This window comes from Pseudopipra pipra, chromosome 8 (assembly GCF_036250125.1).
Source record: "Pseudopipra pipra isolate bDixPip1 chromosome 8, bDixPip1.hap1, whole genome shotgun sequence".
Taxonomy (NCBI): Eukaryota; Metazoa; Chordata; class Aves; order Passeriformes; family Pipridae; genus Pseudopipra; species Pseudopipra pipra.
The window spans coordinates 34733404-34760601 of NC_087556.1; the positions used below are offsets into that span (position 1 = coordinate 34733404).

The following is a 27198-nucleotide window of genomic DNA, read 5'->3' on the forward strand; positions in this document are numbered from 1 at the left end:
CTCAGCCAAACAGTTTGCTCAGCAGTAAAGTTACTTGCCCAAGAAATCCCAAGCAGCAGGAGCATGGATGTTAATGGAAAGTGGGGAAGTAATTCACATTATCTAGTTGTAGGCAGGCAATCTATTCATAGACTAAGCCCTTAATCAGTGGTATTTCAGTGCAGCTCTATTTGAAGCCTCAATACAGGAAGAGAAGGAATGGGGAATATGACTGAATGCAAGTATCTTGAATAAGAAGAAGCATCAATACTTGCTTTTTCAGCATTCCTCAGTCTCTTTTATGAAACAGGTCCAAAAGCAGTCATTAGTCCCAGCAAACATGCAGAGGGCTGAGGATTCTACCACGCAGCTCTTGCCTAATGAGGCTGGATCTCACCTCAGGCTGTTTTACAGCCTATTAAGCAGTGATGGTGGTGGGTACTAGAGGGGGCAGAAGGTCTGTACAGCAAACCTGTGGTGACAGGTGTCACAGTGTGACCAGCCTCCAGCATCAAAAGCAGCATGGCCAGTGGAGGGAGGGGATTCTCTCCCTCTGTTCTTCTCTGGTGAGACCCCACCTGCAGTGCTGCCTCCAGCTCTGGGGCCCCCAATATGACAATGTTGCTACCTGAGGAGGCCATGGACATACTCAGGGTGCTGGAGCTCCTCTGCTCTGGAGACAGGCTGGGAGAGTTGGAGTTGATCAGCTTGGAGAACAGAAGGCTCCAGGGAGAACTTAGAGACTCTTCCAGTGCCTAAAGGGGCTCCAAGAGAGCTGGAGAGGGACTTTGGACAAGGGCCTGGAGGGACAGGACAAGGGGAATGGCTTTAAACTGCAAGAGGGCAGGGCTAGATGAGGAAGGAATTGTTCCCTGTGAGGGTGGGGAGGGCCTGGCACAGGTTGCCCAGAGAAGCTGTGGCTGGAAGTGTCCAAGGCCAGCTTGGACGGAGCTCTGAGAAACCTGGTGTAGTGGAAAGTGTCCCCACCCATGACAGGGGTTGGAATTACAGGATCTTTAAGAGCCCTTTCAACCCAAACCATTGTATAATTCTATGATTAGAAAGGAAGGGGTAAGATTTCAGTCCAAAGGTAAGCAAGCAGAATAATCCTGTGTGGCAGAAACCAGCAGTGATGACAATAGGGATGACCTTTGTGGTCTTGGAAGAGCAAAGCTGTTTCCCAGAACATCTTCTTAGAGAAATCTATCTTAATCTGCTCATAGAAAACAAGCAGCTGAATGCCATGAAATAGCTTCATGCTGGTGGTTGGGTGTTAATCTTTCTTCATGGAGTGAAGTTTTGTTGCACTGGCAAAACTGCCTCTCTCTGCAAAGAGCTTTTTCTCAGCTCTTTCTGACCACATATGAATTTCAGTGTGTATTTTGTATTGTGAAATGCAGCATCTGAATACTGGGGAAAGAGCACGCATGAAGTGTGGGATATATGTGTGCACACACAGGCAGAGATACAACATTTGTACATGGAACCTGTTCTCTATGGGACACCTTCTGCTAAAGGGACAAGTTCTCCACGAAGTCACCCTGCTCTGCAACTCCTCCAGCATTTGCAAAATAAAAGTGAGCTCACCGAAGGCATTTAAACGTCTGATTTTTATGGAAAATTAGTGGTATAATTTCCACAAAGATCTGGGGCTTAAGGGACTAAAAGCAGAGGGAAAATTAGACTGTTCTGGAGGCTGCTGCCACCGGAGGGCAGCGAGGCACTGTCCTTGGGAAGTGTGCACAGGGCTGGGAAAGATGCTCCGACACCACAGTGCTTCTGGGGAGTCTGTAAAGAGGCCTCCACTTCAGCAAATAACTTTAAAAGCAAGCAGAGAAAGATGCAAAAGAGACAGCTAGAAAGAGCAGGACAGTTGTTTCCATTCCTTACCTCTCTTGCCAAGGTTGGAGGATGTGTCTCTGCACAGGTGGAAAGGGGGAGAAACTCTGGCTCGTCTGAGACATCAACCTGTTTCATTTTCCCTTGCAGCTCCTCACTCATTATCCCTTACAGAGACTATAACCCACGACACCTGGTAGCTCTCATGTCTAACATTCATGAGGAATTTTTCCCTGAAGTACTTCTGAAGGAATAAACTAGGGCTGACTGCCTTTCTTCTGTGTGTGTATTTCTCATACAGATGCTTTGGTTTGGAGAAAGGGAGGGAGAGGCAATTGTTCACAGCCTATTCTCATGCAGCTTCTGATCTTATTTGTATTTCCTCATCCTTGAAAGAAATAAATCACTGATGTGTGTGAACTCACAACATGGGGCTCTTTTTTTTCCCATACCATAGTAATATACTTGTTACTTCTTTAGATATACTTTCTGCACTTTTGAGAAGATTTCTTAGACAGCAAATCCTGTTCTTTGCTGAACCCTTTGTGTTTCCTACAGTCAGGTGCTGGCCATGACCAGTGCCCTGCCACAGTGGAGGTTGTCACAGTGCCATACAGAAACAGCCCTGGCCCCAAAGCCAGTGGGGCTGAGAGACCAATGTGTCAAAACCTGGATCTCCACACAAGTGAGCTCAGTTGTAGAGAGTGAGAAGTCCCTCTTGAGCTCCCTTTTCTCCAGGCAAATCCCCCTCTCAGCTGTCCGAGCTGCTCCTCATCAAACCTGTGCTCCAGACCCTTCCTCAGCTCTGCTCTCCTCCTCTGGACATGCTCCAGTCCTCAATGTCTTTCTTGTCATGAGAGACCCAAAGAGTGACCCCAGGATCTGAGGTGTGGCCTCAGCTCCACAGCACAGGGAGAGGGTCACTGCCCTGGTCCTGCTGCCACTCTGTTGCTGATCCAGGCCATGTTCTCTCTCTGCCAACCATTCCACTAAATCCAAGTCCAGTAAGTTCTGAAGTGAAAGGTATTTTTGCATGCTGAAGAATAATTGGAGAAAAAGGGAAATCCCAGGTGAAGTGAATCACATCTGCGATAACATAAACTGCAAACAGGTTCCCCATGTTTAGGGTTAATTTACTGCTAAAGTGGAAACCTTCCCTCTGAAGCCATCTTCTTTGGACAAAACTGAGTATTGAGTGCTGGGTCCGACTTTGCAGTCCCAGAGGAGAGTTGCCTTGGGATGAGGATCCACCATCTGGTCTCTGGAAGCCTCAGTGCACCCCTGTGAGGGGAAAACCTTTGTCAGAGGTGCAGGCTATGCCAAAGTCAGGGGATATTGGTGACCTTGGCTGTACACATGGTAGGATAGGTCACTTCATCCTGCTGCCCAGCTAAGGCTTTGTGTCAACACACGTTGCTTACCTTGGCATGTGCTGCATTCTTGCAGCTTTTCCTGTTTTTCGCTTCCATGTGGACAATGGTCTTAATGAAAAGGTTTTCTCAGCTCTTAAGAGATCCCTTTGACCTCAGCAGGTACCATGGGCAGGGGTCACACAGAGTACCACCAAAATCCCCAACCAACAAATCCAAAGCCCAGTTGAAATCATGCACTGGAGAGGCATGGGAGAGGTTCAGTTCAAACACACACTCGGAGATTGGGATGCTATAGTTGATGGTATCCAATTACCTTAGAATTCTTACAGGAATAACAGCCCTGAGAAACCCAAACTGTGTTTACCAAGCCACTTCCTCCACCAGTATCTCCTTTCTGCCCTCCCATGAGTGTTCCTGGCTCACCACCAGTAGCACATTCTGAGGATCCCAGGACAGACGACCTTTCCTGGGTGTGTAACTCCAGCTCCTGCTCCCAGTAACCACCTCTGAGCACATGAGGGAGAACACAAAGAGCCAGTCGGGTCTTGACTCACTCCTGCCTTCCCTGTTCTTCCCTTGTGTCACACCCTGACAGCTCTGCTGGCTTTATTCCAACAAGCCTCGTCTCAGGCCAATTACAAGAGTCTCAATTTACACAATTTAAAATTTTATATCAAAAAAATAAGATTGTGCGAATGGTACCTGAGAAAAGCACATCATCATCTCCCCTCTGCCCACTGTTGACCATGTGTTGACCATCCTCCATGAGAGCATTTCCCACAGGGAACCAGGCATCATCTGGGAAAATGTTCCTTGATCCTGGAATGAAAAGTGCATTTCCCAGTGCAGAGAAGGAGATGAGGCTTTATAGGTTGCCAAACCACTAAACTAAATTCTGGAATACTGTGAAGCTGATTTAGGGAAGGTGGAGAGAATAATTTCACCAGTGCCAGCAGACCTACAGGGTCACTGTGGGGCAATTTGAAATCCCTTGGTTTTGGTTTTTCCTGGGTCCCTGTTTGACCCAAAGATCCCTGGCTTGGGCCAGGCAGATGTTCACAGTTACCTAAATCAGGTTTTCAAGACCAGGCTGGATGAGGCTCTGAGCAGCCTGGTTTGTGGAAGGTGTCCCTGCCCATGGCAGGGAGCTGGAACAAGATGAGCTTTAAGGTCCCTTCCAACCCAAACCATCCCATGATTCTCTGTTACTAAGATGGTGATTTATTCCCAGCTGAATACTGGTTGTGAAATTAGTGGCAGGGAAATAAATTACTGTGTTAGACAAATGCTGGTGGGTGTTTATCTATTGATATATTTGCAATGAAATATTTAAATTAGCAGAGGAAAATCAAGGTTCAGCTCACTGAGGCAAAGGTGACCAAGAGATGAGGTTAATCAAGCCAAAGCAACACAGTGTGACCATGACTTACTTATAACTGAGTTTTCTTTTCTCCTTGCATTTTAATATCACTGAAGGGCCCTTGAGTTTCATTATGAAGTGGAAAGAGTCTCTTAGGGCTTTTTTGTGTCTGAGGTAATTCTAGCCAACTGATAAAATGCTGTTTTATGCCATACCTTTTCTTTTTTTAAGACTTGGGACTTTTAGCAACCTGATCCAGAGAATAAATTTTTCACACACAAAAAATCCCATCCTTCCCATACTGTGGCAAACCAGATACACATTTCAGTTTCGTTTATTTATTCTCTCTAAAGTTTAAAAATCTGTGCTTAGCCTCATGAAAACAATGTAAATCAGTATTAGTGCTTTCATTCTGATCAAAATAAACTATATTTTAAGAAGGTTTCCAAATGCAGAAACTACCAAATAAACTGAAGATGTAAATCAAAAATAATTTAAAGAGGAAGTTTATGCTAAGGAAAATTTTTTCAAGATAGAAATGTCTGAATAAATATGAAATTGAAATTGCAAGTTATTTGAGGTCCCATAGAAGCTGAGAGAGGAGGAAATAGACAAAATATACATCTCAGAAATTACAGTTTTTGTAAAATTAACTATATTTTTAGAACAAGTTCTTCATTGAGAGAGTGGTTGGGCACTGGAAGAGGCTCCCCAGGGCAGTAGTCACAGCACAGAGCTCAAGGAGCACCTGGACTATGCTCTTAGTCACAGGGTTTAGATGTAGGATGTCCTGTGAGGAGCAGGGAGTTTGACTCAATCCTTGTGGTTCTCTTCCAGCTCACAATATTCTATGACTCTCTGATAATACTTCACCTTCCTTTGCAAACCCTGTTTTGTTTCAGAAAATGCCCTACAAGTGCATGATTAAGCTCTTAACAGTGCATGTGTTCTGAAGGTGACAGAAATGATGGCACATGAAATGATGAGCTGTCTTTCCTTGCTAACAACTTGAAAAATCAACGGAGAACAGGACAGCTTTGCAACTTTTTTACCAGCTGACAGGCATTAAAAAAGTTACCAGGGTTAAATGTGGATAAGAACTAGAATGACCAGAAGATCACAACATATCTTTCCTCAGAGGGATCTAACACAGTCCTGATTCCTTCTTGTTGATTCTTCTCCCTGGGCTGCAAAGGGGTTGTGACTCTAAACCTTTGGATTTGGTTTATCCTGATTATCTCACTCAAATAAACGATCTGCAGGCATTCAATAGGAGCTTTGTCCAGGTGAGATATGTGGGATTAGGGCCTTGAGTTCATGAAGAGTCTCCTGTGTGAAAGCTTGTTGGTTCTGTAAGGGCAGAATGTGCCTGGGGATTGCTTTTGGATGCTCCTCCCTAGCCCTGGTAGTGAGCAAACAGAATTGGTTAACAGAGATTACAGGTGGTTAAAAGAGTGTGATAGTAGTATAACAGTATTGGATGGACTCTGAGTGGCACTGGCTAAAATGCTCTAAAAGGTTTTGACTCTTGGTTGGATGGAAGTTTGCCACGTCAAATATTGATTAAAAAAAAAAAAAAAAGAGGGAAATGCTCTGCTCAGGACAGAGATTTGGCAACAATATGGCTGTGAAGAGAGGCATAATGTTCTTGAGAAATGTGGTTTCTGGTTCAGAGGAGCATTTTTCAATCTGACAAAATAAAAAATTCATTGTGACTCTTCTTGGTCAAGCACACATTGATGTGTGCACGGGCAAATGGCACTGGCATCGTGGTGGCCGTCACGCTTCTCTCTGTACCACCCCATGTGAGAACACTCCCACAGACAGATTTCATTTCCCCAGCACTACACATCACCCATGACAATATTTCTTGGGCTATGAGTAAAGGTAGCATTTCCTGAAGATGATGCAACATGTCCACAAAACTCCAGGTTGCTGACAACTTCTGTGTCACTCATATCCCAGAAATAGTCACAAACGGTCCCAGAGGTTCCTTTGTAAAACATTTCAAGAAGCCCTTCACACTCATTCCATCCATTTACCAGCCTTGCTGACACTTATTTGAAAGACAGAAGAGAATTCCCCTGAACTTGGACACTTCATGGGAAGACAGAATCATTGATTTATGTGGGTTGGAAGGGACATCCACAGGTCTCTGGTACCGCCCCTGCTTGAGGCAGGTTCAGAGCAGGTTGTTCTGGGTCATGTCTGTGAGGGCATTGAATACCTCCAGGAATGGAGATCCCACAGCTTCCTGAGGTCCCTATACCAGGGCTTGAATACCTCATGGTAAAAAAAATGATTTTCTTTTATATTTAGGTGGAATTTCCTGAGTTCTGCCTCGTGTCTCCTGCCTCTTGCCCTATTGCTGTGCAGTGCTGAGAAGAAATCAGCTCCATCTTCTCTGTGCCCTTCCAGGAGGTGTCTGTAGAAGTTCCCTTCACTCTTGAGACTGACCAAGCCCAGGTCCACCAGCATCTCCTTGTACACATTGTTCTCCAGCCCCCTGAACATCTCAATGGCTCTATGCAGGTGTTGCTCCAGGATGCCCTGGCTCCTCCCGAATGGGGAACCCACACTCAAGTACGGGATGTGGTCCTGCAGATCTGTCTCACCACCGCACCCCCAGTGCTGAGCAGAGGGGAAGGCTCACCTCTTTTGACCTTCCAGCAGTGCTCAAAGGGCACCTTGTTGGCTCATGGTCAACACCAGGAACCCCAGATCCTCTCCTGCAGGGCAGTTGTCTGTCCAGCTGGCTCTCTGCCCGGGCTGCTGCACTTCATCCTCTTTGCCAACACTTATTTTTTGCTAAGGAGAAAGTATGGTGATACAAAGAAGATTAGAAGAGAGACTTCTACACCATTTTCCTTTCACTAGTTATGTATGAATGTGCATTTTCAACTTGTTTAAGTGCTCCTGCTCCTCAGGGTCCTTGAGGCAAGGCCCTGCTCCTAAAGCACACACCTACAAGACAGGGATATTCCTGAATAATTCACTCTCTGGAGCACAGGATCCACAGTGCTGCTCTGAGTAAATGTCAAGTGTGAACTTTTGTGCAACTCTGTGTGTACAAAGTCAAGCCTAATTTATCCTGACTTAATATTTAGATGGAAGCAACTTGGGGAAGTTAGAATCACAGAATTGTAGAATGGTTTCAGTTGGAAGGGACCTTAAAGATCATTCCATTCCACCCCCTGCCATGGGCAGGGACACCTTCCACTAGCCCAGGTTGCTCCAAGCTCCGTCCAAACTAGCCTTGGAACCTTCCAGGGATGGGGCAGCCACAGCTTCTCCGGGCAACCTGTGCCAGGGCCCCACTACTCACAAAAAGTTCTTGACTTTATGCTATTAATTACCAACAGAATAAAAAAGCTGTTCACCTCTCTGGTACCTGCTGTACACTGGTATATTATTTTACAGGAAAGGCACAAGCAATACAAAGACAGCAATGTCCAGACTTTTCAGTTAAAATCTATCAGTGTTTTTAACTGTACAAATCCAGTTCTAGAACATCAAAACATGTTGACATTAAATGCAATTGCACAAAAGTAAGAAATTTCCCTGTTGCTTCAGATCCTGTGCCAGCTGTGAACAAAGAAGGGTCAGTCATTTCTAGGTGGAGGATTCAGTCACTGCACTAACTACTGCATCTATCAAGGAAAGGGAGCACTGCACATTGTGCTAAAAATGTTATTGAAACAGGAAGAAGCAGATTATTGCATCTTGTTTTGAGACTATTACACATGTCTACAACAGAAGTCACACCTGTTTTGAAACACATCAGTTTATGACTGCAGGGGAAAATACGAATTTTTAAAGTGTGAGCAATAAAAAATTTTGTAAATGAGACAATGCAGTCACTGAAATAAAAATCCAAGGTAAATCGAAATAAAAATCCAAGGTAAATTGAAATAAAAATCCAAGGTAAATCAAAATAAAATCAAGAGGTGTTTGAATACTACAGAGGAAATGTTACTGGAAGGTAAGAACTCGAAAGAGCAGGCATGGCCAATATAATTTCATAAAATGGAATTACTTTGAACTACTAAAAGCATTCTAGATTTTTTTGTTTGTTTGCTTGAGGGTTTGTTTCTAATACCTTAATTTTTTGAGTAATTATTATTTGAAGCTCTTCTCTTCTGTGAGACTGTGGGACTGTTAAATCCTCCTCTTGGTGTATCCAAAGGCAGCCACTGACCCAGAGGAACCAGCCAGGGACAAAGCATTTCCAGGGCAATGCACTGCCTTTTCTGCTGAGAAACAAAATGCTGTTTTTCTTTCAAAATGCAGTGCCAGAAACCCCTAAAGGCTGTCCAAAGTATCACCTGTATTTCAGACAGTTAATTTTCAGCTTGATCTGCAAGTGTCATCCCAGCTGTCAGACTTCACTGCCCTCAGGAAGCATCTCATGTGGTGCCTGGATGAATCCTCGCAGTGTTGGCAGAGAGAACCCCACTTGTCTTCCTCAACAATGCATTCCTTGCTGAAATCCAGTGAACTCCTGAAAACAAAGAAGGCTTGTTTCACACTGGCAAGGCTCAGATCAAATGTTTACTCTACATGCTGGGTGTGCAGCTCTCGAACGAACGCTGCCCTGGCCCAAGAGCTTGAAAAGAAGCTGAAGCAACAGGTTTTGGCCACCCTTCTGCAACTGGGGCTACACAGGTGGCTTTCTGAGCCTGCAACAAGGGATGGAGGGATCCAGCATTTTGGAAAGAAGGCCTGGCTTTGCCACAGAGAATCATTTAGGTTGGAAAAGCTCTCTAAGACCATTGAGTAAAACTGTTCCCCCAGCACTGCCAAGCCCACCACTAACCCATGTCCCCAAGTGCCACATCTACACAGCTTTTAAATCCCTCCGGGGATGGGGACTCCACCACTGCCCTGGGCAGTTTGTTCCAGCTTGACCATCCCTTTCTGTGAAGAAATTTTCCCTAATATCCACTCTAAAACTCCCCTGGCAAAACAGGAAGAGGCTTCTTCCTCTTGTCCTGTTGCTTCTCGCTATCTGGGAGAAGAGACTGACCTCCACCTGGTTACAACCTCCTTTCAGGTGGCTGCATTAAGTCATGCTCCCTGACACCTCCTTTCATGGGAGGACGGAGCCCTCATATCAACATAACTCAATTTTCATCATGTCCCATGCAACAAAGCCCTGCTTGAATCCAGGGTTAGCAGTGGAAGATGGTGACAGCTAATGCCAAACGCTTCAGAAACACCTCAGTATCGATCACTAGGAGGAAAGAGAGAACCCACCTCTTTGAAACTGTAGTTCCTGAAAACTGGGAAAAAAAAACCAACCAAGAGACAAGATGGCAGTCATTCAGACTTTAGAACAGCAGCAGTACAATTAATTTCTACATTACACCCTGTGACTAATCCACTTATCTGAGAAAGAAGAAGAAAAAAATCTGCTTGGATGGGTACCCAGTGATTCAGGGCAAAAGAGGTGATCCAAGTGTTGTTCTAGGAAATGAAAACAAATCTCACTCCCAGTGATGCAGACGGGTCACTGACGAGTTTCCTCAGCCAGGAGGGATGTCATTAAAATAGACTTTTTCTGTCATGGTCCTTGAGTCTGAGAGAGAAAATCTGAGGTACACAAGTGCTATGAGAATTTTAGTGTCTCCTCAGTTTTTTCCCATTTAGATAAAAACTGCCAAACAGATACAAAATAAAGTAAAAACCCCATGAAAATAGAATGCTAGAATAGTTTGGGTTGGAAGGGACCTTAAAGATCATATCCTTCCACCTCCTGCCATAGGCAGGGACACCTCCCACTATCCCAGGTTGCTCCAAGCCCTGTCCAACCTTGCCTTGGATAATTCCAGGGATGAGGCATCCACAGCTTCTCTGGACAACCTGTGCCAGGTTAATAAATAACACATATAATAATAATTATAAATAAAACCTCACAAATAAATAATGAATAAATAGTAACATAAATAAATACATGATACATAAACTACCAAAATAACAAAAAGCAAATAAATAAGGAAAATATATCCTGCTTGTAAAAAAAGGCATTTAACCTGAAGTGTGAAAAAAAAAATTGTGCTTGGGTTTGGGGGTGCTGGAGAGCAAAGGATTGCAATTCTTTTTATGTGGAACTTGTCACAAATGAAAGGCAGTGGGGGGTCAGTCTCAAGAAATGCTGTTTCCTCAGAGTTTTTTAAGCACAGTGGAAAACTGAGCAGCCCAGCTGCAGTGCTCTCTGCCTAATTTCCCTTTCAAGGTAGAGCCTAGAGCAACCCTCTTAAAATTGGATGGTGAGTTAGTGAGTCTGATGAAGTTAATAAAAAAAAAATTAAATTATGAGTCAAGTGAAGTGATCTCCAGAGTGTATTCCTTTAGTCATTTAACTGGAATTTGGTACAAGTTTTTAGACTCAGGCATTAAAGGTCTCCTAAGCCTGAACTATGGGCAGAAGATTATGCTTAGCTGCTTAATTCAACTTGGTGTCAATGAATATCTGTGGGATTCTATGAGAAAGGATGGGGGGAAAGTAATGAAAGCAAGAAAAATCATGTTTCTTGTACCTACCCTGCAAACCCTAATCAGCTTTTTTAAATCTCAGCCTGCATGAGGATTTGTTATTAACAACTGAAAGATGAATCTACTTGCTAGCTACGAGATGCAGAAACAAAACCATGTTTATTTATACCCAATTATAAATATTTTTCTAGTGGGTTCCTGGGAAGGAGGACTGCAGAGCTGAATTATCTGCTTCATAATCCAAAATTAGAATGGAAAGATAAACAGGGCAGCAAAGCACAGGAAATTCAGCAGACAAACAAGCAAACAAGGACTTTGTTTCTGAGCTTTGCTTCAAACCCAGTGCTGGCCAAATAGGTGCTCTTGTAACACTGGGAACAACAAAACTTTGGGAACCCATAGACCCCGTGCAATTATTTCCTAAAAAAATATGTGTGTATTTGAAACTAAATTGGGATTCAAGCACATCACTGTACCAGCTACTAAGAAGAAAATTAACTCTATCCCAGCCAAAACTGGGGTAGTGATGTAATCCAGTCATTAGGTTGACACTTGTAAGGGATTTTGTCATGATGCTGAAAATGTGTTTATTTGATGCTGAGATGGTTAGTTGAGTACATACTACTGGGTGAACAAGTAGAGACTACATGTTTCAGTCATGACAGGCACACTAGGAAGAAATTAAGTAATCTAACACCAAAATCATATGGTTATTCACAGTAAAAAGCTGCCAGATGGTGGATGGTGTGTCTCCTCTGAGAGTGGAGGAGGTGACAACAATGAGCAGCACCCAGAAAGCTCATTTAAAAACCACATGCTCCTGATTCTTGGCATCCTTGTGCTCTCAGGCACCAGGCTTCACTCTGACACTGGCATAACACTGATCCCAGACAAAATAAACAAAAAACCAAAACAAAAGGCCAAATAAGCAAATTCAGTTTACATTTTGGCTTTAATTCTTTGTGTTTTTAACCAGGACATGAAAGGCAAAAATCTCAGGTCTTGCTTTTCATGTTTTCATGCACCAGTGATAAATGTTTATGTGGGATTTGGGTGTTTGCATTTCCAGCATATTTCAGTCTGATTTGTGAATGCACACAAGACATTCTGAAAGGCTGGGTAGGTCCTGAGAAGCCAAACTCCTCACAACCACAAAGCATACAACCATGCAGGGGAAAAAAAATTAAATAATTTTGTGATCAGCAGACAAAAGTAATAAAAATTGAACAAAAACCCTTCTGGAAAGCAGATATGAAATGTCTTTTAACTTTTAAATTTTGGTGAGAGCTGAAATGTCTTCTGGCTGAGAATTGATCTCTTGGATGAGATTTATGGTTTTATCTGGTTCAGGATGTGTGTCAGTGGGAAGGCTACCAACTGATTTGACAAGCCTTTATATCAGATTGTGTGATTCAGCAAACATCTTTAACAAGACATCTTTTGAATTTGGATTTATTCAATCTAGAGAAGTGAAAACTTACTGGGAAAAATATCAATTTTCAGCTAAAAAGTGCACCTCAAAAGAAAGCAGAGAAACTTCCTCCCAGTGGCAAACAGGGACAGGACAAGAACTCCTGGGCTTGGCCAGAGACAGTGAAAACTGAGGACAGACATTGTGGGAAGCCTTTTCTGTGGTGATGCTGATTTCAATATTGAGTCTCCTTAAGCATGAGAAGGGATTGCCTCAGCAAGCTGGAGAAATGTCTGTTGGGAATATCCATCATTTTGATGCTTTTGATGCTCTGGTTGAGCAGAAGCCCCTGTGATGAAGGGAAATGGCACAATGACTTCTGTGCTCTGTTGCTTCTTAGCTTTGCAAATATCTCTATTATCAGTGAGGAATCAGAGAGTATTTCAAGGCCTTCCCTGTGTCGTTTGGATTTTTTTTTTCTTTTCCTGCTAAACTTTATTTAATTTTTTACCCACCCTTTACAGTTTAACTCCATTAAAATTCCTTGCTGTAGCTGTGCTGAACACTTATAGAAGACAGAGGTACGTCACACCTCTTCAAAACATCGTGTAGAAGTATTTCAAAACACAGCTGATGGGCAGAATGTCAAACATTGGAAAGTCAAATATTCCATCACTTGGAATTTTTAATCCAACAGACCACACTCTTCAACACAGTAAAACATTTGTTTGTACTTTAAGCACAGAGACATTAATTTGAAAGACAAAATAGATTTATTTCTTTGTAAACATTCCTTCTTTTGATTATAAATTACACTGCTCACAGAACAGATTACTTTTAGCTTGGAAATCTCTGCATTAAATAAGCGCAGTCCCATTATTGTTTCACCAAGAAATTTAGCATTAAAAGCAATGCTCAAAAGAATTAGAATATTGCATAGCCACAATTCCAGTTGCTGTGGTGAGATCAGTTTTTATATTTCCTTTCCAGACATGACCCATTCTCCCCAAATTAAATCTTCCTCCCTTTTAATAAGCCTTGAAATATTTATGGTACCTCATTCACATTTTCAGTCAAACTCACAAAATTTTTTGAGGCATTAGATGAATGGTTTTAGATTGATGTGAGAAGAGAACTGAAGAGGAGAAAAATGATAAAATGGTTGTATCAACTTGTGGCATGACTATTGAAATTATTTGAGATGATAATTTAAGAGATGTTAGGGTTATAAAGCTATTCTAAAGCACTCTAGCAGGCTAGGATTCATTGTAGGTAAAGATATCATGGCTTCCCACAAATGGCACGTGTGTGACTGTCATCACTTTGGTGGCTGGTGATAGGTGATGTTTGCCCTGTGGTCATTTAGTGGGTGGTGCTGACCTTTGAACTGACATTATCCCATGTGAAAGCAGTTTCTTCAGTGCTGCCCTTGCAATAAAACCATCAAGAACAAAACCAGCAACTGCCAGGATGGCAACAGCACCAACAACCAGGGTGAGGGAGCTGTCAGCAGCAGTGGGGACCGCCTGGGGAGGAGGCACTGAAGAGCCCAGCCCTACAAGTGAAAGTTGGTGGAGTTTGATCTCAGTATATTAAAGATCAGGGCACAAAGAGCTCCTGCATTAAAGGGATGGCTCCCAGATTGAAATCAGAAGTAAGTGATCTTCTCACACATTCATTGCTTTCAACTATTCGGACAGGCTTTGTATTGGCAGGGATGACAACTTAACTAGGTCAACTTCATAAGCAGAAGACAACTGAGGGAATGAGATATTTCTCAAGGAGTCTGGGTGTTTGCTCCCAGCTGACCATCATGGAATCATGGGATCATTTAGGTTAGAAAAGACCTTTAAGATCACCGAGTCCAACCATTAAACTAGAACAGACAAGTCCATCACTAAACCACGTCCCCAAGTGCCATTACACGAGCAGATTGGAACTAATTCAATTCAAGGAGTCATAGCACTAAAATGGGTTATAAGCAATCTCTCCTTTTGGACAGCCAGAGCAGTTATACATTTTAAATATGCAGGTAAAAATAGTGGGTTTGCAAGGAGCTGATAGCTTCCTTTTTACAGAGAAGTTGGGCAAAAGCAGATTGCAGTGACAGAAATGCAGAGCTATGGCTTTTCCTGGAGCCTGAAGTCACCTTACAGCAAACGTGAGAGAAATTTATTTGGCTTTAGTAGTATTCCCACTCTGAGCAGCCCCTTCTCGGAGCCGAATTGGCCCGACGACCACGTCCACTTTTTCCTCGACAGAACTGGTGTCTCTCTTGGATCTCCTGGTGCAGCCCCGGTAGCAGTGGGAGGAATAGTCCCCGAGCCTGCAGACCATCAGCTCACACTTCAGGTACACCGAGGGGTGGCGGCTGATGAACTCAAAGGCATTGAATTTGAACCGAGCAAAGTGGCTGGAAGGGGAGTAGAACGTGGCATAGGAAGAATCTCTGGGACACCTAGAAAGGAACAAAAAAACAGATAGTTAGCCTTCATGGATGCACAGGTGCACATTCCTGCAAAAATACAATAGATTAAAACTAAACTATATCATAGTCAGATATTAAAAACAAAGGGATAAAAATGCAACTTTCACAGCAGATAGACTTTAAAAATATAGACTTATTTAAGTCCTATGAAAGAGCTAGAGTATTGACAACTCTTCTTTTTTTTTTTCCCAAGAGGAGGACAATTAAAGAAGAGGGACCAGCAGACTCTTACTAATATCTGTGCTGTGCAAGGCATAAAAAAGTTAGTCTAATGCTTGACCTGGCTTTACTAAAACATTAAACTCCTAGGATTACAGATTCCTGCTGCCAGTTTTCACTGCCTCATTTACATCACTCCCGCTACTTCGAATGTTGCTTATAGGACAAAGATGAAGTAATTGAAAAGAAATGTTAGTAAGGTCTAAATGCAATTTCTTATTTCCAGGCTCATGCTGTTAAAATAAAAAAAATCAAAGACCCCTTTTAACAGTCTGTTGTAACCTGACTCAGACTGGTTCTGTTCTTTTAAATAAAGGCAGATTACAGGGGTGCTTCTCACAGCTTGAAGAGAGCTCTTACCCGTCCCTGACTATGTCATAGGCCAGAGTGTGAAAGTCACGAGGATCAGGCGATGCCACACACGTGTCCACAAACACCTTCAGATTTGGGTCTGAGCTGTGAAGACAAGCTTGAAGGTACAAATTCTGGTTCAAGTCGATGAAGTACGGGGAGCTGCGCACTTGCCGCGAGAACGCCGAGGAATCATAAAAGGTGATGTTCATGTCATATCTTCCAAACTGATACTCATTCACATCCACAGTGTCCTCAGCAGTGTACATTACTTGCATCCACGTCTTCTGCAGCATTTTGCAACTGATATGCAAGTTGATGTTCTTTTTCCTCTTGATTATGTACCCAGAAGATGCAATTTTGATCGTGTTGGAATAGTTGATTGTGTCGTTGTTCTCCTGTTCAATGCACAATTTAAAATGAGGAATTGCATTTTTGTCACATTCCATGTAAGTTCTAAGGTTTGATAAGCTTAAATATGCACTTTAAAATTGTGGATCATCTTACACACTTTAAATCAAGGAGCTTGATGTTGGTCTTTTCTGCTCACACGTTGTAAATTGTATGTAATTAAGCAGAATTCAGTGGAGGAAAACTCTGTTAAATCCAAGGCAGAGCCAACTCATTGAACATCTGTACAAACCCCAGTTGTGTGGAACACAGGCATCCCAATCCTGTGCACTTACAGGACTGCACCTATTTTAAATCACAGAAAATTCATATAGCTCTCTCCCATGCTTTCCTCCCTAGAAGCTCCTTCTTATTAAGCACAGATATTCCCTAAGGCTCGGAAAGCTAGAACAGTTAGACCTCCAGGTCTCATTGGCCACAGTGGCCTTCCTGTGACTCTTCTCACAGCGGGTCCTGCAATTCAGAGCCCACCCTGGTGAACGTACCTCTCGTGTTGTCCCGCAGCCGTCGTAGGGAATGTTGAACACAACCTCCTGTGGGGTGATGGTTGGTCTGCAGTGATTGTCATTCAGGGTGACCATCTGGGCTGAGTAGCCTTGGGACTGGAGGTAGTCCCTGCTCACCACTGCGTGCATGTAGTCTGGCAGGCACAGAAGGGCTGGCAGAAGAAGGAGGTACAATATATTAGTGACTTCAGGAATTTGTTAATGATTAAAGGTTGTAATCGAGCTAAGTGTTGTTTTCTTAATTTAGAAGTCAGGCAGTTCACACCCCGACCCATCGTGTTTCACGCACATCATTCAATTTCCACAAATATTTTAAATTTACACAAATACTTATTTTGCAAACAAAAGCAACAAATAAGCTTGTCTGTTGAGAAACACCAGCTGAGGACTTACTGGTGTTGTGATCTGCTGGGATGGAGGAGTAGTGAGCCTGAAAGCCTCTGAAGGAGTATCTAGAATCACTGTGAAAGCGAACGGTCATCATGTTCGAAGAGGACACGTATGTGGGGAAGGAACCAGAGCAAAGTCTCCCAAGAAGTGGGGAAGAGTGTCGAGGCCCATCATAGACTTCAATGTAGTCATGCTGGCATGAGCTGCTTTGCATCCTGGTGAAGAAATGTGAGCACCTTGTTAAATCCGTTCCAGAGACTCTGATTTCACTGCCTAACATGGGATAAAATCCTTCAGGAGAGGTTTCATTTGGTTTGTATGTAGCCGTAGCAGAAAATTGTGAGCAAAAAATACCACAGTAATCTAGATTTTGATCTGGTCTTCCAACTGCCAGATGTTATTGAAAGTATCTTTAAAATTGGTAAGGTTGCCTGTCTTAGATGAGTTTTCAAACCTCTCAAGTTCTGCCTTTGTTATTTGTGCAGGGAATCAGCGTTTTACTTACTCAATATCTCTAAATGTGAGTGTAACACGGAAATTGCTCTCGACTTGTATTTGCCACTCGCAGTCAGCGTTGTTTGGATAACTTCCAGGGTAGTGGGGACTCTGCAGCACCCCAGAGGAATCTGAGATTGAGCCACCACAAAAAGAAGGTGCTGCAGAAAGAAATGGAAGAGAATTTACTTACAGTAACCTCTGCAGAAGTGCACTTGAGCAGTACATCTCACCTGTAGCTGTGGAAAAGCAGGTCCCCTGCTGACTGTGGGTGATATTCTGTGTGAGCCAAATCAAAACAAATATTTGTTTTTTACTTTCGTGTTGGATTTGGAATTCCCTGTCGCATCTGTGGTGTCAGACTACCCTCTTCAGGATGGGCTGGAAACACCTTGATGCTTTCTGCTCTGGTCTGTTCTCCTTTTCACAGCCAGGGTCTGATTCTGGGAGGTGTCATGGCAATCTAAATGGAAGTACCTTCCTCAACAAACACCCTCTCCTCAGTTACTCTGCTGCTTCTCTTTATTCCCCTAAGGACTTTGGAGGGTAAATAAGTTGCAAGTCTTCTAGGAAACTCCATAATTTTATGGTCTTAGACTGAAATAAGCACTCCAGGCTGCTGGGGAAAGTCTTAAATACAACTCATTTCTCCTATAAACATAGTTGCAAAAAGCTTTTGTGTTCCATGTTTAGCATAAATTACATAATTCTTGTTAAACACACAGATAATCCTAAAAGCTTTTCTGTAGGGAGGTGAATACAAGCTTTGAACTTAAATGCTACAAGATGAGACATGTAGAGGTGACAACCCATTTTATAGTCCTGCACAGAGACACAGCAGTACAATACATGCCTCCCTGCCTCAGGATTTTGGGATTCACAGGCTTGGGATCATCAGCTGTACCCAGGCAGTGGCTCTTCCTCTGATCAGACTGGACAGGCTCTAGCAAAATTCACTTTCATATTATTTTCAACTGTGAATGGTCAAGCTCTAAATCTAAAATCTGCTTTCTAAGGCAAAAATATAAAAGAGACTGTAACAGCTCTAGCAAGCAGAAGTGCCTTAGATTGCACATTGCCGTACTTGAACACCATTCTCCCAATGCTTATGAATGCAGTTAGAAATTGGAGATTTAGATAATATTTCCTAGGCCTTGACCCAGCTGAATTGCCCAGCAAGGAAATGGCTTGACAAAGCCAATCAGCATGGTTGCAAAATAAGCATCATTGAAAGGTGAGGGGACATCACAACCAGTCTAGGAATCACCATACAAGATTAAAGCGATACTGTCACAGAGGCAAAAGGCAAATTAAAAAGAAAATGTGCTACAGGGAGACAGACCACAAATTAGAAAGGTGAGAAGAGACACAGAAGAGCATTACCTGATGGAGGTGGCGTGGTGGCTGCAGGAGCTGTGGGTGTGAAGGAAGAAGAGACACAAGTGAAATGTGTTGCTTGTGAGAAAGGTTCTGGGGCACACAGAGCATCAGGATGAGGATCACAGGGAGGAGGGGATGGGGACACTGGGGCTGGGCTATAAGCTCCACAGGAGACTCAGCTGCCTTCACTGCCCACCCACCTGCACAGATGACACTGGCATCCTCCACGTGCCCACAGTTGTGCACTCCCCAGCCGTTGTGCCTGCACATCTGCAGGGAGGGCTCGTCCCCACGGCACTGCACGTCGTCCAGGAAGATGCGGCCGGAGCCCGGGCCAAAGTGGGCAGTGCGTGGGGCACCCAGGGCCTCCCCACAGCCCAGCTGCCGACACACCACCTGGGCATCCCGCAGGTCCCACTGGTCATCACACACCGTGCCCCACGTGCTGCCGTCGTACAGCTCCACGCGGCCCTCGCAGCCGTTCCTGCCGCCCCGCAGGCGCAGCCTGGCACCTGACACGGACATGCCATGGGTCAGGGTCACTCCAGCCTGGCATCCACAGCCCCCACCTCCCCAGCTGATTTTGCTGTGGTGACCTTGAACTGGGGAGGCACAGGCTCAAGGGGACCAGGGGAGGACAGGGATGCAGCAAAGACCCTGGGGTGCACACGCGGCAGACTTGTCCTGTCCAGGGACCTGCTGCGGGGGGCCTGAGGGATCTGCCTGAGGGCAGAGGTCATCAAGACATTGGGTCATTTGCAGAAAAGCCCTTTGAAACCCTTGAGATTGACCTATTCCCTGAGGAGGACAACTCATGCACCCTGCAGATGTCAAGGGCAGAAAGGACCAGCAGTCATGCACTGAGCAGGATCAGCCCTGGACAAAGCCCCTATTCCCCTCCTATGCCAGACTGGGACCCACTGCAAAGCTGAACCTAAACTGGCTGAGCAGGAATTACCTGTTGTATGTGGCCATTGAGCAGGAGGGGTTGGACGGGTGACTGCAAGAAAGAAGAGGCAATGAATGAAAGGGCAGAGAATGCAGCTGGTTTGTGGTAGTGGATTTACATGGATATGGACACAGTTGTGGATATGGTCATGGACGTGAACATAAGAAGCCAAGCTGGAGAGCTAAAGGAGGAATAGAGAGTGGGTCTTGTCTTTCCCCCACCCAGACACCAGCCAGATGTGTCTCCAGTCTGGCCCAATCCTCCCAAAAAACAATCCCACCATCCTGCTCTTTGCCCCCTCACTGACCATCTACAATAGAAAGTGTGCAGAGCTTGCTATGTCCTGCCTGGGGGAAACAACAGGGCTTTTGCATGATATGGGCTACCAGCCCCAGGCAGCAGAACATCCCAACCTCTCCTCACTGCCCTGGCTCTCCCAAGGGAGGTCAGCACGGCTGTTCCCAGCAGACACATCCAGAATACATTCAGAATGATTGCAAAAAATCCCGTGGTCTCTGCCGCCCACCCACCTGCACAGATGACACTGGCATCCTCCACGTGCCCACAGTTGTGCACTCCCCAGCCGTTGTGCCTGCACATCTGCAGGGAGGGCTCGTCCCCACGGCACTGCACGTCGTCCAGGAAGATGCGGCCGGAGCCCAGGCCAAAGTGGGCAGTTTCCAGGGCAGCCAGGGCCTCCCCACAGCCCAGCTGCCGACACACCACCTGGGCATCCCGCAGGTCCCACTGGTCATCACACACCGTGCCCCACGTGCTGCCGTCGTACAGCTCCACGCGGCCCTCGCAGCCGTTCCTGCCGCCCCGCAGGCGCAGCCTGGCACCTGACACGGACACAAGGCACCACGTCACAGCCCCACCAGCCCAGCACCCTCCTGTCCCCACATATGCTCTTACAGCAGGGAGCCTGCAGGTTCCCTGCAAGGCCAGCAATGGGGATGATGGGCAGGAATTCCCTGTGGAATATGTTGTCTTTGCAGTGAGATAGAGGTACAGGTACAATTAAGCATTTGGTGTCAATGAAAAAGGCTCCAAGCAGATCCAGCCCATTTCAGGCACCCCAAAATAGCCCATCTGCAAGCAGTCCCTGTCCTGTGACTCCTCTTATGTCCTGTGGTGGTTTGTCATTCAACTGAAATGACCATGGCACCTTGCCATCTGTGCCCTGGGCAGTAACCCTGAGCCCCCAGTGACCTATCTTGAATTGCAGAACACTTGATGTAAGAGCTTGTTTTTTTCCTGTCATATTCCAAAGCTCTGAACATTTGTGGGAAACTGCTCTGCTATAGTGGCCATGCATGAGCTGGAGGGGCAAAGCAGAATGATTCCCCCAGTGCATTGCCCTTGTTTGCAGTGAGAACGAATCCCTCTTTGAATAGTTTCCCTCACCATCAATGGCTACAGAGTTCCTGGACTCAAGCCCCAGTGTCCCCCTAGTGTTTTCCCAACTCTTCTCCATGCTCTGCTTGCATCATCCCTGTGGTCTGGGGTGCCAGGAATGGCCTAACTGGAGTGGCCCAAGTCAGGGAGACTGCCTGCAATGCAATCAGGTCTGGAAGGAAGATCCCAGGGTGACTAAGGAGACCAGTGAGTGATCATGGGCAGGGTTACCTGGTGTGCTCTCCTCTGCTCTGGCAGGCATTGTCACTGTGGTGGTCACCTGTGCTGGGGTGGACACGTCTGCTCTGGCTGTGGATGGCTCTGTGGTGCTCATGTCCAGTGGGGTGGACATCTCTGTTAGGGAGGTCATTAGTGCAATGGCAATGGACATGGCAAAGGACAAGACAGACAGAGCTGGAGGACTAATGACATGAGGGAGTGTGGAGCTCTGTCCTGCCCTTCTCCCATCCAGACATCAGCATGACTTGTCCTCAATCCAGCCCCATCCTCTCCAAAAATCAATCCCACCATCCTGCTCTTTGTCACCTCACCAGCAAGTGTGGAGAGCCTGCTGTGCCCTGGCTGTGGGCAACAACAGGGCATTTGTATGACATGGGCTTCAGCCCCAGGCAGCAGAAGACCCCAGCCTCTCCTCCCTGCTCTGGCTCTCCCAAGGGAGGCCAGCACGGCTGCTCCCAGAGGGAAAATTAGGAACCCACTCAGAACGATGTGCAAAAAATCCCGTGGTCTCTGCCGCCCACCCACCTGCACAGATGACACTGGCATCCTCCACGTGCCCACAGTTGTGCACTCCCCAGCCGTTGTGCCTGCACATCTGCAGGGAGGGCTCGTCCCCACGGCACTGCACGTCGTCCAGGAAGATGCGGCCGGAGCCCAGGCCAAAGTGGGCAGTGCGTGGGGCACCCAGGGCCTCCCCACAGCCCAGCTGCCGACACACCACCTGGGCATCCCGCAGGTCCCACTGGTCATCACACACCGTGCCCCACGTGCTGCCGTCGTACAGCTCCACGCGGCCCTCGCAGCCGTTCCTGCCGCCCCGCAGGCGCAGCCTGGCACCTGACACGGACATGCCATGGGTCAGGGTCACTCCAGCCTGGCATCCACAACCCCCACCTCCCCAGCTGTCTTGGACATTGTGCCCCAGTGACCATGACCTGGGGTGGTGCAGACTCAAGGGGACCAGGGGTGAACAGGGATGGAGCAAAGACCCTGGGGTGCACATATGGCAGACTTGTCCTGTCCAGGGACCTGCTGCTGGGGGCCTGAGGGATCTGCCTGAGGGCAGAGGTCATCAAGACATTGGGTCATTTGCAAAAAAGCCCTTTGAAACCCTTGAGATTGACCCATCCCCCGAGGGGGACAACTCATGCACCTTGGAGATGTCAGTGGCAGAGAGTACCAGCAGTCGTCCATTGAGCAGGATCAGCCAAGGAGGAAGCCCCTATTCCCCTCCTATGCCAGATTGGGACCCACTGCAAAGCTGAACCTAAACTGGCCGAGCAGGAATTACCTGTTGTTTGTGGCCATTGAACAGGAGGGGTTGGACGGGTGACTGCAAGAAAGAAGAGGCAATGAATGAAAGGGCAGAGAATGCAGCTGGCTTGTGGTAGTGGATTGACATGGATATGGACACGGTTGTGGATATGGTCATGGACGTGAACATAAGAAGCCAAGCTGGAGAACTAAAGGAGGAATAGACAGTGGGTCTTATCTTTCTCCCATCCAGACACCAGCCTGATATTTCTCCAGTCTGGCCCCATCCTCCCAAAAAACCATCCCACAATCTTGCTCTTTGCCCCCTCACTGACCATCTACAATAGCAAGTGTGCAGAGCCTGCTGTGCCCTGGCTGTGGGCAACAACAGGGCTTTTGTATGACATGGGTTACCAGCCCCAGGCAGCAGAAGATCCCAACCTCTCCTCACTGCCCTGGCTCTCCCAAGGGAGATCAGCATGGCTGTTCCCAGCAGACACATCCAGAACCCACTCAGAATGATGTACAAAAAATCCCGTGGTCTCTGCCGCCCACCCACCTGCACAGACGACACTGGCATCCTCCACGTGCCCACAGTTGTGCACTCCCCAGCCGTTGTGCCTGCACATCTGCAGGGAGGGCTCGTCCCCACGGCACTGCACGTCGTCCAGGAAGATGCGGCCGGAGCCCGGGCCAAAGTGGGCAGTGCGTGGGGCAGCCAGGGCCTCCCCACAGCCCAGCTGCCGACACACCACCTGGGCATCCCGCAGGTCCCACTGGTCATCACACACTGTGCCCCACGTGCTGCCGTCGTACAGCTCCACGCGGCCCTCGCAGCCGTTCCTGCCGCCCCGCAGGCGCAGCCTGGCACCTGACACGGACACAAGGCACCACGTCACAGCCCCACCAGCCCAGCACCCTCCTGTCCCCACATATGCTCTTACAGCAGGGAGCCTGCAGGTTCCCTGCAAGGCCAGCAATGGGGATGATGGGCAGGAATTCCCTGTGGAATATATTGTCTTTGCAGTGAGATAGAGGTACAGGTACAATTAAGCATTTGGTGTCAATGAAAAAGGCTCCAAGCAGATCCAGCCCATTTCAGGCACCCCAAAATAGCCCATCTGCAAGCAGTCCCTGTCCTGTGACTCCTCTTATGTCCTGTGGTGGTTTTTCATTCAACTGAAATGACCATGGCACCTTGCCATCTGCGCCCTGGGCAGGAACCCTGAGCCCCCAGAGACCTATCTTGAATTGCAAAACACTTGATGTAACAGCTTGCTTTTTCCTGTCATATTCCAAAGCCCTGAACGTGTGTGGGAAATTGCTCTGCTATAGTGGCCATGCATGAGCTGGAGGGGCAAAGCAGAATGATTCCCCCAGTGCATTGCCCTTGTTTGCAGTGAGAAGGCAATAGTTTCCCTCACCATCAATGGCTACAGAGTTCCTGGACTCAAGCTCCAGTGTCCCCCTAGTGTTTTCCCAACTCTTCTCCATGCTCTGCTTGCATCATCCCTGTGGTCTGGGGTGCCAGGAATGGCCTAACTGGAGTGGCCCAAGTCAGGGAGACTGCCTGCAATGCAATCAGGTCTGGAAGGAAGATCCCAGGGTGACTAAGGAGACCAGTGAGTGATCATGGGCAGGTTTACCTGGTGTGCTCTCCTCTGCTCTGGCAGGCATTGTCACTGTGGTGGTCACCTGTGCTGGGGTGGACACGTCTGCTCTGGCTGTGGATGGCTCTGTGGTGCTCATGTCCAGTGGGGTGGACATCTCTGTTAGGGAGGTCATTAGTGCAATGGCAATGGACATGGCAAAGGACAAGACAGACAGAGCTGGAGGACTAATGACATGAGGGAGTGTGGAGCTCTGTCCTGCCTTTCTCCCATTCAGACATCAGCATGACTTGTCCTCAGTCCAGACCCATCCTCTCCAAAAATCAATCCCACCATCCTGCTCTTTGTCACCTCACCAGCAAGTGTGGAGAGCCTGCTGGGCCCTGGCTGTGGGCAACAACAGGGCTTTTGTATGACATGGGCTTCAGCCCCAGGCAGCAGAAGACCCAAACCTCTCCTCCCTGCCCTGGCTCTTCCAAGGGAGGTCATCATGGCTGCTCCCAGAGGGAAAATTAGGAACCCACTCAGAACGATGTGCAAAAATCCTGTGGTCTCTGCCGCCCACCCACCTGCACAGATGACACTGGCATCCTCCACGTGCCCACAGTTGTGCACTCCCCAGCCGTTGTGCCTGCACATCTGCAGGGAGGGCTCGTCCCCACGGCACTGCACGTCGTCCAGGAAGATGCGGCCGGAGCCCAGGCCAAAGTGGGCAGTGCGTGGGGCACCCAGGGCCTCCCCACAGCCCAGCTGCCGACACACCACCTGGGCATCCCGCAGGTCCCACTGGTCATCACACACCGTGCCCCACGTGCTGCCGTCGTACAGCTCCACGCGGCCCTCGCAGCCGTTCCTGCCGCCCCGCAGGCGCAGCCTGGCACCTGACACGGACATGCCATGGGTCAGGGTCACTCCAGCCTGGCATCCACAGCCCCCACCTCCCCAGCTGATTTTGCTGTGGTGACCTTGAACTGGGGAGGCACAGGCTCAAGGGGACCAGGGGAGGACAGGGATGCAGCAAAGACCCTGGGGTGCACACGCGGCAGACTTGTCCTGTCCAGGGACCTGCTGCTGGGGGCCTGAGGGATCTGCCTGAGGGCAGAGGTCATCAAGACATTGGGTCATTTGCAGAAAAGCCTTTTGCAACCCTTGAGATTGACCCATCCTCTGAGGGGGACAATTCATGCACCCTGCAGATGTCAAGGGCAGAAAGGACCAGCAGTGATGCACTGACCAGGATCAGCCAAGGAGGAAGCCCCTATTCCCCTCCTATGCCAGACTGGGACCCACTACAAAGCAGAACCTGAGCTGGATGCGCAGCAATTACCTGTTGTGTGTTGTGGCCATTGAGCAGGAGGGGTTGGACGGGTGGCTGCAAGAAAGAAGAGACAATGAATGAAAAGGCAGTAAGACTGTGGGAATGGATTGACAAGGATATGGACATGGACATAAAAAGCCAGGCTGGAAAACTAAAGGGGAAATAGAGAGTGAGTCCTGTCTTTCCCCCACCCAGACACCAGCCAGATGTGTCTCCAGTCTTGTCCCATCCTCCCAAAAAACCATCCCACCATCCTGCTCTTTGCCCCCTCACTGAGCACCTACACCAGGAATTGGCAGAGCCTGCTCTGCCCTGGCTCTGGGCAACAACAGAGCTTTTGTATAACATTGGCTACCAGCCCCAGGCAGCAGAACATCCCAACCTCTCCTCTCTGCCCTGGCTCTCCCAAGGGGGGTCAGCACGGCTGTTCCCAGCAGACACATCCAGAACCCACTCAGAATGATGTACAAAAAATCCCGTGGTCTCTGCCGCCCACCCACCTGCACAGACGACACTGGCATCCTCCACGTGCCCACAGTTGTGCACTCCCCAGCCTCTGTGCCTGCACATCTGCAGGGAGGGCTCGTCCCCACGGCACTGCACGTCGTCCAGGAAGATGCGGCCGGAGCCCGGGCCAAAGTGGGCAGTGCGTGGGGCACCCAGGGCCTCCCCACAGCCCAGCTGCCGACACACCACCTGGGCATCCCGCAGGTCCCACTGGTCATCACACACCGTGCCCCACGTGCTGCCGTCGTACAGCTCCACGCGGCCCTCGCAGCCGTTCCTGCCGCCCCGCAGGCGCAGCCTGGCACCTGACACGGACACAAGGCACCACGTCACAGCCCCACCAGCCCAGCACCCTCCTGTCCCCACATATGCTCTTACAGCAGGGAGCCTGCAGGTTCCCTGCAAGGCCAGCAATGGGGATGATGGGCAGAAATTCCCTGTGGAATATGTTGTCTTTGCAGTGAGATAGAGGTACAGGTACAATTAAGCATTTGGTGTCAATGAAAAAGGCTCCAAGCAGGTCCAGCCCATTTCAGGCACCCCAAAATAGCCCATCTGCAAGCAGTCCCTGTCCTGTGACTCCTCTTATGTCCTGTGGTGGTTTTTCATTCAACTGAAATGACCATGGCACCTTGCCATCTGCGCCCTGGGCAGGAACCCTGAGCCCCCAGTGACCTATCTTGAATTGAAAACACTTGATGTAGCAGCTTGTTTTTTTCCTGTCATATTCCAAAGCTCTGAACATTTGTGGGAAATTGTTCTGCTATAGTGGCCATGCCTGAGCTGGAGGGGCAAAGCAGAATAATTCCCCCAGTGCACTGCCCTTGGTTGCAGTGAGAACGAATCCCTCTTTGAATAGTTTCCCTCACCATCAATGGCTACAGAGTTCCTGGACTCAAGCCCCAGTGTTCCCCTAGTGTTTTCCCAACTCTTCTCCATGCTCTGCTTGCATCATCCCTGTGGTCTGGGGTGCCAGGAATGGCCTAACTGGAGTGGCCCATGTCTGGGACACTATCTGCAATGCAATCAGGTCTGGAAGGAAGATCTCAGGGGCACTAAGGAGACCAATGAGTGATCATGGGCAGGGTTACCTGGTGTGCTCTCCTCTGCTCTGGCAGGCATTGTCACTGTGGTGGTCACCTGTGCTGGGGTGGACACATCTTCTCTGGCTGTGGATGGCTCTGTGGTGCTCATGTCCAGTGGGGTGGACATCTCTGTTAGGGAG

The 27198-nt window shown here is 47.6% G+C and overlaps 1 protein-coding gene across 1 annotated transcript in view; it reads right to left on the reverse strand.

Moving 5' to 3' along the window:
- Positions 1–14602: 14602 nt before the first annotated feature.
- Positions 14603–27198, reverse strand: part of LOC135418473 (deleted in malignant brain tumors 1 protein-like) — a 28473-nt gene continuing 15877 nt past the window's right edge. The window contains exons 12-29 of the mRNA XM_064663860.1: positions 27065–27187; positions 25967–26278; positions 25476–25520; positions 24718–25029; positions 24185–24307; positions 23098–23409; positions 22576–22617; positions 21810–22121; positions 21276–21398; positions 20177–20488; positions 19656–19697; positions 18898–19209; positions 18701–18730; positions 17328–17478; positions 16826–17037; positions 16412–16584; positions 15525–15913; positions 14603–14915 (exon numbers count right to left, since the gene is read on the reverse strand). Of these exons, the coding sequence (XP_064519930.1) occupies positions 14630–14915; positions 15525–15913; positions 16412–16584; positions 16826–17037; positions 17328–17478; positions 18701–18730; positions 18898–19209; positions 19656–19697; positions 20177–20488; positions 21276–21398; positions 21810–22121; positions 22576–22617; positions 23098–23409; positions 24185–24307; positions 24718–25029; positions 25476–25520; positions 25967–26278; positions 27065–27187 (3611 nt within the window). The 3' untranslated portion in view covers positions 14603–14629. The remainder of the gene's footprint in view (positions 14916–15524; positions 15914–16411; positions 16585–16825; positions 17038–17327; positions 17479–18700; positions 18731–18897; positions 19210–19655; positions 19698–20176; positions 20489–21275; positions 21399–21809; positions 22122–22575; positions 22618–23097; positions 23410–24184; positions 24308–24717; positions 25030–25475; positions 25521–25966; positions 26279–27064; positions 27188–27198) is intronic.